This window comes from Neopelma chrysocephalum, unplaced genomic scaffold (genome assembly GCF_003984885.1).
Source record: "Neopelma chrysocephalum unplaced genomic scaffold, ASM398488v2 Primary Assembly neopelma1_200, whole genome shotgun sequence".
NCBI classification, from domain to species: domain Eukaryota; kingdom Metazoa; phylum Chordata; class Aves; order Passeriformes; family Pipridae; genus Neopelma; species Neopelma chrysocephalum.
In genome coordinates this window covers 395343-409377 of record NW_020897862.1, presented here as the reverse complement: position 1 = coordinate 409377, position 14035 = coordinate 395343, and the positions used below count along the sequence as shown (strand labels likewise).

At 55.6% G+C, this 14035-nt stretch overlaps 1 protein-coding gene across 1 annotated transcript in view; it reads left to right on the top strand.

Moving 5' to 3' along the window:
• The window catches only part of EPHA8 (EPH receptor A8), a 45133-nt gene extending 32448 nt beyond the window's left edge, over positions 1–12685 (top strand). Inside the window, exons 4-15 of the mRNA XM_027702967.1 lie at positions 2469–2593; positions 2725–2887; positions 3617–3713; positions 4325–4392; positions 4883–5008; positions 5817–6002; positions 6613–6674; positions 7062–7271; positions 8532–8681; positions 9883–10073; positions 11048–11203; positions 12571–12685. Coding sequence (XP_027558768.1) covers positions 2469–2593; positions 2725–2887; positions 3617–3713; positions 4325–4392; positions 4883–5008; positions 5817–6002; positions 6613–6674; positions 7062–7271; positions 8532–8681; positions 9883–10073; positions 11048–11203; positions 12571–12685 — 1649 coding nt within the window. The remainder of the gene's footprint in view (positions 1–2468; positions 2594–2724; positions 2888–3616; positions 3714–4324; positions 4393–4882; positions 5009–5816; positions 6003–6612; positions 6675–7061; positions 7272–8531; positions 8682–9882; positions 10074–11047; positions 11204–12570) is intronic.
• The last annotated feature ends 1350 nt before the right edge of the window (positions 12686–14035 follow it).

Below are 14035 nucleotides of genomic sequence, written 5' to 3'. Positions count from 1 at the left end.
GCGGGGGACACGGGGCCGTGCGAGGCCTGTGGCAGCGGCATCCGCTTCGTGCCCCAGCAGATGAGCCTGGTGCAGGGAGCACTGACTGTCACCAACCTCCTGGCACACACCAACTACTCCTTCTGGGTGGAGGCCGTGAACGGCGTCTCCGACCTCAGCCTGGAGTCCAGGAGAGCCGCGGTCGCCAACATCACGACAAACCAGGCAGGTAGGAGGAGCAGACACCCCCCATCTCCAGCCTTTGCCTGTGTGGGTGATGCTGATGTTGCTCTGATGTCGCTCCAGTGTCTGCATGGGCCAGAACCTGCTCTAACAGCAAAGGGCTGGTTTGGTGATGGGCTTGGAACCCCCGGGAGATGTGACCCCTGTCCTCTCTGCTGCTGGAGGTGGGTTCAGGGAGCTGAGGTGGGACAAGCTGCTGCTCAAGGCACCTCTTACCCTTCTCTGGTTCGTGGTGTCCTTTTTCCTCCCCCTTCCCTTCCAGCTGCTGTTGGAGGCTCCTTTTTTTCTGCAGGAGACAGGAGCATAGATAACACTTTTTTATTGACAGGAACACTAAGTGGAGCATGAATCTTTCAGGCTGTTCCTCCAACCTTCTGTCCCTTCCCAAAGGGCTGGGCAGCAGTTCGTGCTCTGCTCTTAGCTCACACCAATGCCAGGCCCTGGCAGGTGACAGCAATGTTTGCTTAGAGAAGTATCTCCTATACATATCTCACCTCTGCAAATCCCCTGCTGCAAAATGCTATTTCCCCAGAAAATTCCTCTGAACAGTGCTCCAGCCCAGGTGGGACAGGACTTTGCTCCAGGGTCACCTGGGCATCTCCCAGAGCCCTTTTCCATGGAGCACATTGTGGGCAGAGAGATCAGGGTAGGGAGTGACATTCCTTGTCAATCCTCCCAGTTTGAAATGAGCCCACAAGAACTTCCTGTGATGCTGAACCCCTTCTGCTCTCATGGCAGGGGTGTCAGTGGGAGAAACTTGGGGAGCCTCACTGCAATAGCTCATGACTGGCATGAGAACAGGCCCTTTTGTCACTGATGCCAGCCTGTGGCACTTGTGCAGCACGTGGAATTGGCTCAGTCCTGCTGGCTTGATCCCTCTCAATCCCCCCAAGTGGTGATGAGCTGCCTCAGCCTGATGCCTCGGAGGGAGATGCTCTCAGGAAGTGCTGAATATTCCCATTTCAACCTCCCTGCTGCAAAGTGCTGCAGGTGCTGTGAAACCAGCAGGATTGGGAATTTGGTAGTTTGTCTGCCATGCTGGGCAGAGCTCCAGCTGCTGCACATGGCAGAGCACCCCTGCATTCCAGGGTGGCTGAGGAACCCCTGATGCCCTGCACGGGGGTGCTGCCCGTGCTGGGTGCTGGTCACCCTTATCCCCCAGCCCCGAGGGCTGGGCAAGGCTGAGGCAGATGCAGCACAGATGCCCTGGGGCTGCTTGGAGCAACAGCATTGCATGTGCCCATGGAGTTTAACTAATTCCCACCATCCCACCCTGTCCCATCTGCCCAGGGTACTGTGCACCAACAGCGTTTTCTGCTTCTCAGAGGAGGCAGAACTGAGCTAAAACTGCTGCTTTTCAGTCCCTGGGTACCCCACTGCTGCTGCAGCCCCTGTGGCCTCTTTTAGTCTCTGTGCTGCTCCAGTGACACCCCTGTGCTGCAGCCACAGCCACAACAGCTCTGTCTTCCCTGGAGCTGCCACATCCCGTTTTCCCCCATCAGTTCAGCACAAAAGAGGTGCCTCAACCCTTCCAGTGAGCTGGACCCAATGGCTGCACCTGGCCATCACAGCACTCACTGCACTCTCTGGGGAACTTCCAGTGGGAAATTTTCCAGTGGGAAAAGAGGCTGGTGAGTTGGTTCCTCCAGCTGTGACAGCTCCAGTTGGGGCATGGCAGGTTCAAGAACTGATTCACAGGCTACCAGCTCCAGCCTGGGAAGGTGACAAGTGTCCCAGGGCAGGAAAGCACACCCAGGTCACCTTTAGACTCATGCTCAGACCCTGACCACCCCTCTGGGCATTTATCATCTCCCCATTCTCTCCTCCCCGCCCCTCTCCTGTTACCCCATGTGGGACAAGAGGGGTCAGGGTCCTGGTAGAGACCTCCATGATGGAACCCCACATGGTTGGAACCCCACTGCCCCTTCTCCTTTCTGGCTCCAGATCACAACAAAGCAGCAGTGTCCCCTCCTGCCTGTGCTGGGACAGTGCCCTCCTCTCATCTCCTCAGAGCTACTTACTCCATGGGACAGAGATGGAGGGAGCTGAAGCAAGGAAAAGCCTGTTTTCAGCTCCCATCACAGCACTTGGCTCCACATGGCTTTAATTAAACCAGACACCTGGTTTAAACCAGGGGTCCTGCCTGGGGCTCCAGTTCCACCCTTCCCTGCTGCTGTCTCCTTCTGTCCCACCCACCCACAGTACCCCCTCAGCAGACCCCTAACATGCTGTGTCTGCATCCCCAGCCCCTTCACAGGTGGTGGTGGTGCATCAGGAGAGCACGGGCCAGAACAGCGTCACCTTGCTGTGGCAAGAGCCAGACCAGCCCAATGGCATCATCCTGGAGTACGAGATCAAGTACTACGAGAAGGTAACGCTGAACCTGCTGCTGCAGACCAGTCCCTGCCATCAGCCAGCCTCGCACAAGAGGCTCCTTTGGAAGGCTTTGTGCTCGCTGTGCTGGTGCAGTGAGGTTTTTGGTGCTGCTTTTTTTCCCCCCAGGACAAGGAAATGCAGAGCTATTCGACTCTGAAGTCCAAGAGCACCACTGCCACCATCTCTGGGCTCAAACCTGCAACCCGCTACATCTTCCAGGTCCGGGCTCGCACCTCGGCCGGCTGCGGGAGGTTCAGTCAGACTGTGGAGGTGGAAACAGGGAAGCCAGGTGAGTGTGTGCAGTTCTGGCGTGTGGGAGTGTGGGGCAGGGAGCATGGAGGATGGTGATGCCCTTCTCTGTGGCCAGTGTTCCTCTGGATGTGCCTGGAGGCACATCTCCCAGCGTTTCAGCCTGAAGGGATTGCTTGAGGTTGCCCTCCTCAGATACTTAGGACAAGAGGAAACAGTGTCAGGAAACAGGGGAGGTTTAGATTGTATATTAGGAAACATTTCTTCACTGAAAGGGTGGTCAGCCATTGGAACAGACTGCCCAGGGCACTGGTGGAGTCACCATGCCTTGGAAGTGTTTAAAAGGCATGTGGTTGTGGCACCTGGGGACAAGGTTCAGTGATGGGCTTGACAGTGCTGGGTTAATGGTTGGACTCGGTGATCTTAGAGGTCTTTTCCAAACTCAAGGATTCTGTGATCCTGTGCTTATACACTAGAAAGAAGAGGGAGGAAGGACATAGCAGTTAGGGCAGGGAAAACCTGGAAAGGTCCTGGGGCATCAAGCTCCTCTCTGTGCTGATTTGCTGTGTCACCATGGCTTTCTTAGATCTCTGCTTAGTTTCCCCACGTGTAAATGGTCCCCATGTGCTGGGAGAGACCGAAAGCTGGGAATGGATAGGGATAGTGTTTTATCTTTGAAGACCATGACCCCATTGTGGTAGGGACTTTTCTGAGCTCAGCAGAGCATCCCCCACCCCAGCTCACCTCCTTCCTACCCTGCTTCTCCCAGTGTCCCTCCGCTACGACACGATGACGATCGTCTGGATCTGCCTGACACTCATCGCTGGCCTCGTCGCCTTGCTGGTGGTCCTGATCTGCAAGAAGAGGTAAAAGTTTTCTGGAGGCCAGTGGGAGGGACAGGAGGGATGGGAGAACTTGAGCACAACTTTTTCTCCTTTCTCCATAGATCAGGGGTTAATAAGCAGCCAAGAGACTTCATTTAGGGGTCACCGCTTTCCCTGCGGCAGAGCCAGTTTCCAGATCTTCCCCTAATGCCAGCAGGCAGAATAGCAATAAATTAGTATATGTACACTATAATATATATAATATATGGATTATCAGTGGCACTAGCAAGAGCAGTACCAGTACCAGTACTACTACAAGGGCTGACTGGGTGGGCTGGAGGTAGGTCAGGAGGGGAGAGAGCTTTTTGCCATCAGACAGATCTAAGGAATTATGTGCTACGTGGCTGAGCCAGGCATGTGGAGCCCAGGCATACAGCCCAAAAGGACTGCAGCTTTGAGCACTGCCAAGCCTTGGAGAGCACCTGGAAAGTACCTCAATCTAGGCCAAAGTGTCAGTCCAGCAAGACACAGGGATGCAGCTCCCCCTGGGCTGCCCACAGCCCTGGCATGCACTGCCTTTCACCCTGCCTTTGGGATGCTTGTGGGAGTGAGGGACAGGGGCATCTCTTCTGACCCTTGTCCCCCCGTGGCAGGCACTGTGGGTACAGCAAGGCTTTCCAGGACTCTGATGAGGAGAAGATGCATTATCAGAATGGGCAAGGTAGGACTCTCCTTGTGAAGAACTTCAGCCCTGTGGGTGGGCACAGAGCTGGGCTGTTACCCCCTGATATTGCTATGGTTTCCAGGGGGAAGGGTTTTGACTCCTACCTGCTTCTGTGAACATGTCTTAGGAGAACTGAGAGGGGCTCTGATTTCAGGGGCATCCTGGTAATGGGATTGGAGGGTTGAACAATGTGCCATAAGACTGAAGCAGGATCATCCCAGACAGCAGGGATGGGGATGGGGGGGGGTGATGGAGAGGGACAATCACATGGAGAACACTTGGGAAGCCAGGTCCTGGGCTGCTCTGAGGAGACTGCTATGCCAAAGAGTGACTTAGGATTCCTTGGGCTGCACCCCTGTGACCCCTCAGCCTGTTGCCCCTCGAAATCCTGCCCCTGCCCATCATCTGCCCGGCTGCTGGGCGCCCCTCCTTCCCGTGGGGCTGCCCGAGAGAGCTGTTCTCCTCTCTCCCCTTTGAAACCTGGCAGTGAAGTTCCCTGAGTCCAAGTTCTATGTGGATCCCCACGCCTACGAAGACCCCTGCCAAGCCGTGCATGAGTTCACCCGTGAAATAGAGGCCTCCCGGATCAAGATCGAGAAGGTCATTGGGTCTGGTGAGTCCCGGGGCCCAGCTGCCTCTTTGCATCGTGTCTGCCCAGGGAAATTCATGATCTGAGGTTGTGCCGTGCCCGTGGCCCGCTGGGACCACGGCAGTGCTCAGCTAGGGGGCTTCATCTGCTCCTTTATCCCTGTGATATCAAAACCACAGATAGAGGGGGGGTTTTGGTGCGTGAAATGAACCCACTGGAAGCAGCCCTGGTGCCAGGGGGCCACTTGTCAGCAGGTGTGGCACCGACGGCTCAGGCTGACACAGCAGATGGCTCAGCCTGTCCCATGTGGGTGCTCCAACGTGCCACCCTGCTTTGAAACCTGGGGTGACAAGATGCAAATGAAACTGTGAGTGAAATGGTGGATTTTCAGAACAAAAGGGAGTTTTGCATAGGAACAGGGCTTGCAGGGAAGCGTGGGGCAGAGATGGAGCTGGAACTTCACTAGCAGCACCCCAAGGACTTAACCCAGAGCAGCATGAGGAAGCCTGGATGGGTGTCATCCTTGCTGCTCTGAGACTCCCACATTTGTTCATTAAAAGCAGCAAAGCAAGAGCTACTGTAATCACTGCTCTTGGCCCATCGCCTTTAGGAAAAGGCAGCAGAGAGAGGTGATTTCTGATGTTCCCACCCTTCCAGCATTGGGCAATGCTTTCAGAGGACTGAATCCTGGAGGGGTTGGAGGGGATTGAAATCCACAGTGAAATCCAGAGGGGCTGTGAGTGTGCTGGTAGACTGGACGATTCATGGTGTTGGTAAGTGAGCACGAGAAGCTGAGGAGCTCCCCGTGCCCTCACCTTCCCTTGTCTTGCAGGGGAGTCTGGAGAGGTGTGCTATGGCCGCCTGAAGCTGCCAGGGAAGAGGGAGATTCCCGTGGCCATCAAGGCACTCAAGGCAGGCTACACGGAGAAGCAGAGACGGGACTTCCTGAGCGAGGCCAGCATCATGGCACAGTTCGACCACCCCAACGTCATCCACCTGGAAGGGGTGGTGACCAGGAGTATGTGGCTGGAAGGGATGGTGGGGCAGAGCTGGGATGTATCTCCCTGTGGGCAACCTGAGGGATGTGGGTCAGGGCTCACTTTAGGTGCACTCCATCCCTCAGCTGCCCCGGTGGCTTTTCAGATGTCCATTTACCTGAGGTGCCCTCCACCCCACCCCTGTGCCATCTCTTACAGGACAAACTTCCCAGTGGTGGTTCCACACCTTGCTCCTCAGTGTGCTCCAGGTCAGGGTTATTGGTTTGGGAGATGTCCTACTCAATAGCGTTTATTTTAAAGGCTGCCTGTATTGAATCATAATTTGAAAGTCCTCCTTCAAAAAGGCACATTCTAATGCAAAGCGTTATGCTAATGGCATGCAAATTTCAGCAGGATAACAAAGCTGACCTATCCACATCAGTAGCACCTGGAGGGAGGGGGTACCTGACTGGGTTACTGCCACATCCCCACTGTTGTGGCAGTGGTGCCCAATGCAGGGGTGAGACCACTCTGAGGGGCTGCATGAGACCCACAGGCCTGGATTCATGTCTCCCCCAGTAAAAACTTGGCACTTGGCTTCCCAGAGGAAGGTGACTTCTCTGCTAACTTGACCTCCCTTGTCTTCTGCAGGCAAATTGGTAATGATTGTTACTGAATACATGGAGAACGGCTCGCTAGACACCTTCCTCAGGGTAAGGAGCAAGGTTGTGTTTTTATTCATTGCACATCCCTCTGGGCTGAGCGGCTGGAGGAGAGGCTGGTTCCTTGTCCTCAGCCTCACAGCCACTGCAAGCCCCATGGGAGAGCTGTGTGTGCTGGGCTCTCACCTCTCCAGCAGACACAGGCTCCAGGCATCACGTCTGGCTCCCTGGAGTGGCGCTGGAAAGGCAGGGACAACTGCCTGAGCACATGTCAGCGGCACTGAGAGGGCAGGATGTGGACAGGGGACAGGTGGGAGGTACTGGGGTCAAAGGAGGTACTAAGCCAAAGATGAGAGGCACTGGTTTAATGACAGCAGCAGCAACAGGGTGCTGGTGAAAACCACAAATGAAACTGGGGTTTTTTTTTTTCCTTTCCAGAAACACGACGGGCAGTTCACCATCATCCAGCTGGTGGGGATGCTGCGTGGCATCGGAGCGGGCATGAGGTACCTGTCGGACCTGGGCTACGTGCACCGGGACCTGGCTGCCCGAAACATCCTGGTCAACAGCAACCTGGTCTGCAAAGTGTCCGACTTCGGCCTCTCCCGCATCCTGGAGGACGACCCCGATGCTGCCTACACCACCACGGTGGGTGGCTCCCCTGTGTTGGTCCTTGCTGGCTGTTATTGCCCTGACAGATGGAAAAGTTAGAGACTCTCAGGTCAAAATAGGTAGGGCAGAAATGGCAGCGTCACCTCTGTGCTGACGTTTGGGCCAACAGCTCGAACCCAAAGAGCTTCGGAGCCTTTATGCATCGTCCTTCACACAGGGACATCCCAGAATGAGTGTGCAGTGAACAGAGAAGCAGGATGTGAGGGCAGGGAGTTGATAAACATCCTTGACCCACTGCTCCTATGGGCACATGTGGCCTACATGTCCCTGTTGGAGTCCTTCCCAAGACTGTGTAGCTCCGTCCACTCCTCAGCTATCCAAGAGCCATTGGTCCATAGGTTAATGTCCTGGTCCACTCTTCAGTATTGTGGCCACACACTAGTTTTAACATGTGACTCTGCCTCATTCATGGATGTGGGAAAAGTGGGAATTGGTTTTGTAACCTGTGATTTTGTTTTATGTGTCTGTGAAACCATTTTGAGATTTTTCTGACCAACCTGACAGCTCTGGAGCTAGATGTGCTCCTCCATGGGAGGTCAATGGAAGCAAAATCAAACATATTTTCATGAAATACATAAATTACATTAAATAGAAAGAGCTCTTTTTACTCCTCTTTGGCCATGAAAAGAATTAGCGTGCTCCCCTGGCACACCTCTGGTGGATGACATACCATTCCTGCCCCACATGCTCTGCACAGAACCCAATGTTCCCTACTCTACAACTTTCCTCTTTGGGTGGCTGGTAACCACATTTCCAGCTTAACTGTATTCTTAGTCCATATATTGCTGATTTTTGTCAGCGTCGTCCTTCAACTCAACACGCCATCCTCTTCAGCGCTCGCCTGCCAAAGCAAGGATGAACAGGGAGCACATTCCATCCCTTTCCTTGTCTGCTCAAGTCAGGCTCTCTGCCCACGCCCGATGTCAGCTCCGTGGTTGTGCACCCCGGTAGCCCTGGGGTCCACTTCATCACTTTGAATTCCTATAACTTGAGCACTGAGGGACAGAATTGCGCAGGAAGACCTTGTAAAATAGGTACAGTGCTCTCCTTGCTCTACTGGAAACACCTTGAAGTCATCCTTCACTTAACACTTCTAGGCTTCTCTCGTGTGGGTTTTCCTTCTCAGCCCTTTCCAGAAGACACCACCCCAGCTTTTTTGCTTGTCCCGGATGCAGAGGTCGGGGTGCTGAGCCCTGCCTGCTCTGAGCCTCCCTCCACCGTTGCTTGGTTTTCCAGGGGGGGAAGATCCCCATCCGCTGGACGGCTCCGGAGGCCATCGCGTTCCGCAAGTTCTCCTCGGCCAGCGACGTGTGGAGCTACGGCATCGTCATGTGGGAGGTGCTGGCCTACGGCGAGCGGCCCTACTGGAACATGACCAACCGGGACGTGAGTGGGCGCAGGGCGGCGCGGGGACCAGCCTGCCCCTCCTCCGGCCCTGCCCCAGGCCAGCCCAGCACGGGGCCGGGCAAAAGGGGCCCAAAGGTCAGCTCTTGCCTCTCCTCACGTCCCTGCAGGGCTGTGCACAGTGTGCTTGTCCCCTCCGTGGGGACGTCGGAGCGCTGTTCCCTCCCTGCGCTGCGCACTCTTTGCAGCCCCGTGACTCCTGGCTGCTGTTGGCAAGGTGACCCAAGTGACCAAACCTACCCTTTCCAATCCTGCCCCTTTTCCTGGGGACGCTGGCTCAAGCCCCTGGTATGAATGCAGGCAGGGAGGTTCCTGCCATCCTGGCTGTGTGCACCATGGGTGTCCCCAGCCCTGCCTGCTGCTCTGGACGAGCCTTTTGTGCTGGCTGGAGAGATTCAGCACACGTTGTGCCAAGTTTCCCAGTCCCTGGAAGGAGTCAGGGCGCTTCCCTGGGATCACTGCAGTCCCACTGCATGATCCTGCCAGACCCGGTGCCGAGGGTCCATCCCTTCCACTGCCCAGGTGAGGCTGCTGAGAGCTTCAGGCTGGCACCACCCAGCTGTAGGTTTTGGGCTTGTCTGAGTTATGTGAGGCCACTCTCACCTCAAGAGTAGCATAAAATCTGTACAGAAATCTAAGTTATAATCCTGAGAACAACCTGGGGTCAAAATTTCCAAAAGGAGGCAAAAAACCAAGTATTTTGACTCTGCAGAACCACAGGACTCCTTTTTTTTTTTTTTTACCTGTGGGGACTGTAAGCTTCTCCCTGCTTTGGGAGTCCTGAGAGGCCCCACTTTTTCTAGTGCTTTTATTATTTTAAAAGTGTCTTAGGTGACAGCAGGGCATGAATGCAGTGGCTTACACTACCTCCTCCACACAATTCCTTCAAACAGGGTTTCTTCCAGCCTTGCTGAAGAGTGGTAAGCAAGTGTGAGTCCAGCCCTTGTGGCTTGCCTGCTGGAGGGAAGCTGCAATATTTTAGGCCACCTGACCTCTAAATAGCTCTGCTGCCATAGCAGTGATTTCCTGCACAGAACAATTCACTGTGGTTGAACGTGATGCTCGGCTCTGCTCCCCGTGTGACGGCCCCAGCAGCTCAGGCATCAGGGATCTTCCCGTCTGGGGGAGGGCTGGGAGTGGGGTGGGGGTGCAGCTCCACTGCAGTGGTGTGGCTTCCTTGCAGGTCATTAACTCTGTGGAGGAAGGCTACCGCCTGCCCGCCCCCATGGGCTGCCCCACCACCCTGCACCAGCTCATGCTGGACTGCTGGCAGAAGGAGCGCAGCGAGAGGCCGCGCTTCTCCCAGATCGTCTGCGTCCTGGACAAGCTGATCCGCAACCCCGACAACCTCAAGTGCACGGCCACCGTCAACAGGTGAGGGCAGAGCGTGTGTGTGTTGTGGGAATAAGGGATGTTTCAGCTCAGCTCTAGCACTGACGGCTTCACTTGAGACCATGAACAGGCACAGGGCCCAGGGGCACAGGTTGTGGTGGGCAGTGGGGAGCTTCCTGCACTTCACTGCCTTGCTCCCAGCCGTGGCATCCCCATGCCAAGGTCAAGCATGTGCAGCAGTGCCCATACTCTGCCCTCAGCAGCCTGTGAGGGCTCTCTCTGTCCTGCCCTGCAGGGTCACAGGTGTGTGTGACCAGCTGGCCAAGAAGGCCAGTGCCACCTGGCTTGTACTAGCCATAGTGTGGCCAGGAGACCAAGGCAGTGACTGTCCCCCCATGCTGGGCACTAATGAGGCACCTCAAATCCCAGGGTCAGTTTTGGGCCCCTCGTGACAAGACAGACGTTGAAGGGATGGAGCGTGTCAAGAGGAGGGTAAGGGAGCTGGGAAGGGGTCTGAAGAGTCAGTCTTATGAGGAGTGACTGAGGGAGCTGGGGGGGCTCAGCCTGAAGGAAAGGAGGCTCAGGGAGCACCTTCTGACTTTCTCCAACTTCTTGACAGGAGAGTGGAGCCAGGTGGGAGTCAGGCTCTTCTCCCGGGGAACAAGTGACAGGTCAAGAGGAAACAGCCTCAGGTTGTGTCAGGGAAGGTTTATATTCGATATTGAGGGGAATTCCTTCATGGAAAGGGTGGTCAGGCACTGGCACAGGCTGCCCAGGCCAGTGGTAGAGTCACCATCCCTGGAGGGACTTAAAAGATGTGCGGATGTGGCCCTTGGGTCCACGGTTTAGTGGTAAAGATGGCAGTGCTGAGTTAATGGTTGGACTCGATGATCTTAGAGGGCTTTTCCAGTCTTAGTGATTCTGCGATTCTTCAGGTGCATTCAGGTGGACCTCACAGCCTGGTCAGCTCAGACCAACACCTCCTGGTCTTCTAACCCCTTCTGTCCTGCTCCCAGGTTCACCCAAACACACTCGGACAGGGGTCTCCTCGACCTGACCAGCTGCTTGACTGTGGAGGACTGGCTGGACTCCATCCGGCTGGGGCACTACCGGGACAACTTTGCCATGGCCGGGTACTCCTCCCTGGGCATGGTGATGCGCATGAACATCGAGTGAGTGCCAGAGAGCAAACAGCACTGGTTGAGTGTCCCTGCACTGACCCACTAGCCCCAAACAGTGACCGTTCTGCCTTGGCTGGCTTGCTCTGGTTGGTCCCTGGTGCCTCACCACATCCCTATGGAAATGGTGTTGAGGCCTGGGACAGTGTCCAAGGCCATGCTGAGCTTCGAGAGAAGCTGTGGGAGTTGCACTGAGAGGGTGTGAGCACCAAGTCACCTCCTGTGGCTCTCCAATGTCACCAGAGGCCCGTAGGTAACTTGGGTGCTTCAGGAGGTCACTCAACCCAACCTCCTGGTCACAGCAGGGACAGGCAGGAGGTTGCTGACTCCTTGTGCTTCTCACCTTCAATTCCCCTGCAAAAGGCATTTCTGGACCAGAGTGTGGCTGTGCCATAGGACACACCTTCTCTGGGATCACCAGGAAACAAATGGAGCTGGGAGTTACCTTGGAGCTTTTTGAGACCCCCGTGCACAGGACTGGCTCCCTGCCCAGTGCAGCCAGGCAGGGAGGCACCGTCCAGGCCTCAGGGGAAGTAGAAGGTCTTTGCCACATGACCAAGGCTGGGTTAAGTAAGGAGGGCAGGCGAAGATGTGTCTCACCATCCTCCTCCTCCTGCTGTAAGGAGCTTGATCTCCCACCTGTCTGGGGAGTTTCCAGGCTGGAACATCCGAGTAGTATCAGAAAAGAAGGCAACTATACCTGCTCCTACCCTGGTCTTACATCCCCCATCCCTCGCTGTTACCATTAGTAACAGGGCTGGCAACAACCTCTTCTGCCTCTAAGGAGACTTGTTCCCTGTCAAAAGGCTTGGAGCTGCTGGATGGTGGTCCCTGTGGCTCAGGAAGGACGTGCCAGTGCACACCTTGCAGGTGTGGCAGGTGGAGAAGGAGGCAAGGAAAGGGAAGACAGACAGAGGGGCTGTCGTGTGCGTCGATTGGGGGCTGTACACAGGGCCTTTGCTGTGGGATTGAGCTGATAGTGATCCTTGTTTCTCACGCACATCAGGGAAGCTTTTGAGTGTGGAAGGCTCATCATTCATCCGTCTTTCTGACTGGGTTATCTGAGGGCATCTCACTAAAACTGAATCCAATTTCAGAGCATCGATCTTGTCACCTCCCAGCCTGTCAGGAGTGATCCCCCTCCTGCTCCTGCTCCCCCCAGGGCTGTCACAGTGGCTCTGTCAGGAGGATGCGCCTGAGGGAATGGCAACCTCTCTGGGAGGATGCCCATGGACCAGCCTTGTGCTGATGGGCAAGGGGAGAGGAGCCAGGCCTGGGCCCCTGGACTGGTCCATGGGGTGCAGTTGTCTCCATGGGGCCTGGCACAGGTGTCTTTGTCTGGCAGTGTCTTTGTTCTCCAGGGATGTTCGGAGTCTGGGCATCACCATGATGGGCCACCAGAAGAAGATCTTGAGCAGCATCCAGGCCATGAGATCCCAGCTGCTGAACACAAATGGCCCCAGGAGACATCTCTGATCACCAGCTCCGCAGACACACGTTGGGCATTCCTTAACACTTACCCTGGCAAAGGGGCAGCGGGGTAGTGAGCGGGAAAAGGGGCACCAGACCAAGAGCTGGAACCCTGCCAGCATCTCTGATTTCAGCATGGGTGGAAACACGGCATTCCAGATACCTCGGTGGTCCTGCTGCCTCCTTCCCCCATCTGAAGGAGGGAGCAGCCTTCCAAGTGGGTTAGGGACACGTCATGTCTCTCTACTATGTCCCTGTGGGACTGGGGGTCTCCACACAACTGTTCAGGACGGGTGGAAACCCCTTCACACAGCAGGATGGTCCCAGCTGCACCTGCAGGTGGAGGGGTATCAGACACATCAGCAATACCAGGAGGAGTGGGACTGGGCTTGCCATGGCACACAGCTCCTTTGGATCAGGCAGCTGGGGTGTTCCTTGGATCTCTGAACTGAGCAGGGCTTCACAGGCTGCCACACAGCCTCCCAGTACCTCCCAGTACCTCCCAGTACCTCCCAGTGTACTCCAGCCTGGACATCCTGAACTGCACCAGCCTTCAGGTGACTTCACAGGCCATCTCTGCCAAGGAGGGCAGGGGACACAGTACAAGGTGGCAGTGCCAGGAACAGCTGGCTCTGCCTTCAGAGGAGACTTCCCAGTGTGGAGGAGAGTTGTCCAGGGCCTGCTGCCTGGAGCCTCAAGAAGTCCCCAGGGTGCAGCAGGACACTCTCCCCCTCTTCAATCCACCAGGACAGCTTCTCCCTGGATCCAGCACAGCCAACCAGGGCAGCCCAGGCACATCTTCTAGGGCCACAAGCTCAGGTTTCTCCACCAGCAGAACCATCCTGGCCTCCTCTAGAACAGAGAGGAGTGGGAGACTGTGCTCCCATCTTACATGATGGAGAGACAGAGAAACTTCTACCAAACTCTTCTTTGGTTTTATATTAACCCCAGAGAAACCCAAGAGCTGTGACACCACAAGGCTGCCTGTGCCCAGGGCTGCCAGGTCACCTGCAGAGTGGGGTCCTGCCAGCATTTCCAGCTGCAGAGTCCTGTGTCTGGGACAGGGGCTCTGGGCACAGAGGATCTCCACCACTACCCATCTGGTGACCCCAGTGACTGGGAGGGTGGAGGGTCCTCCACATCCCTCCTCTTCCCCACAGGAGTATCTCTTTGGGCAAGCTTGCCTGATGCCTCTGAAGACGTGTGGAGCTGGTCCGAGGCTGAGCTGGCTGCAGAGCTGCAGATGAACTGGGGAGAGGGGCAGGCTGTGGGCTGGGAAAGTTTTTTTTTGGGTGTAAATACAATTTTCTATGGGTTTGGGAACTGTTTTCTGAAATAGGAAGTTAAGTACACAAA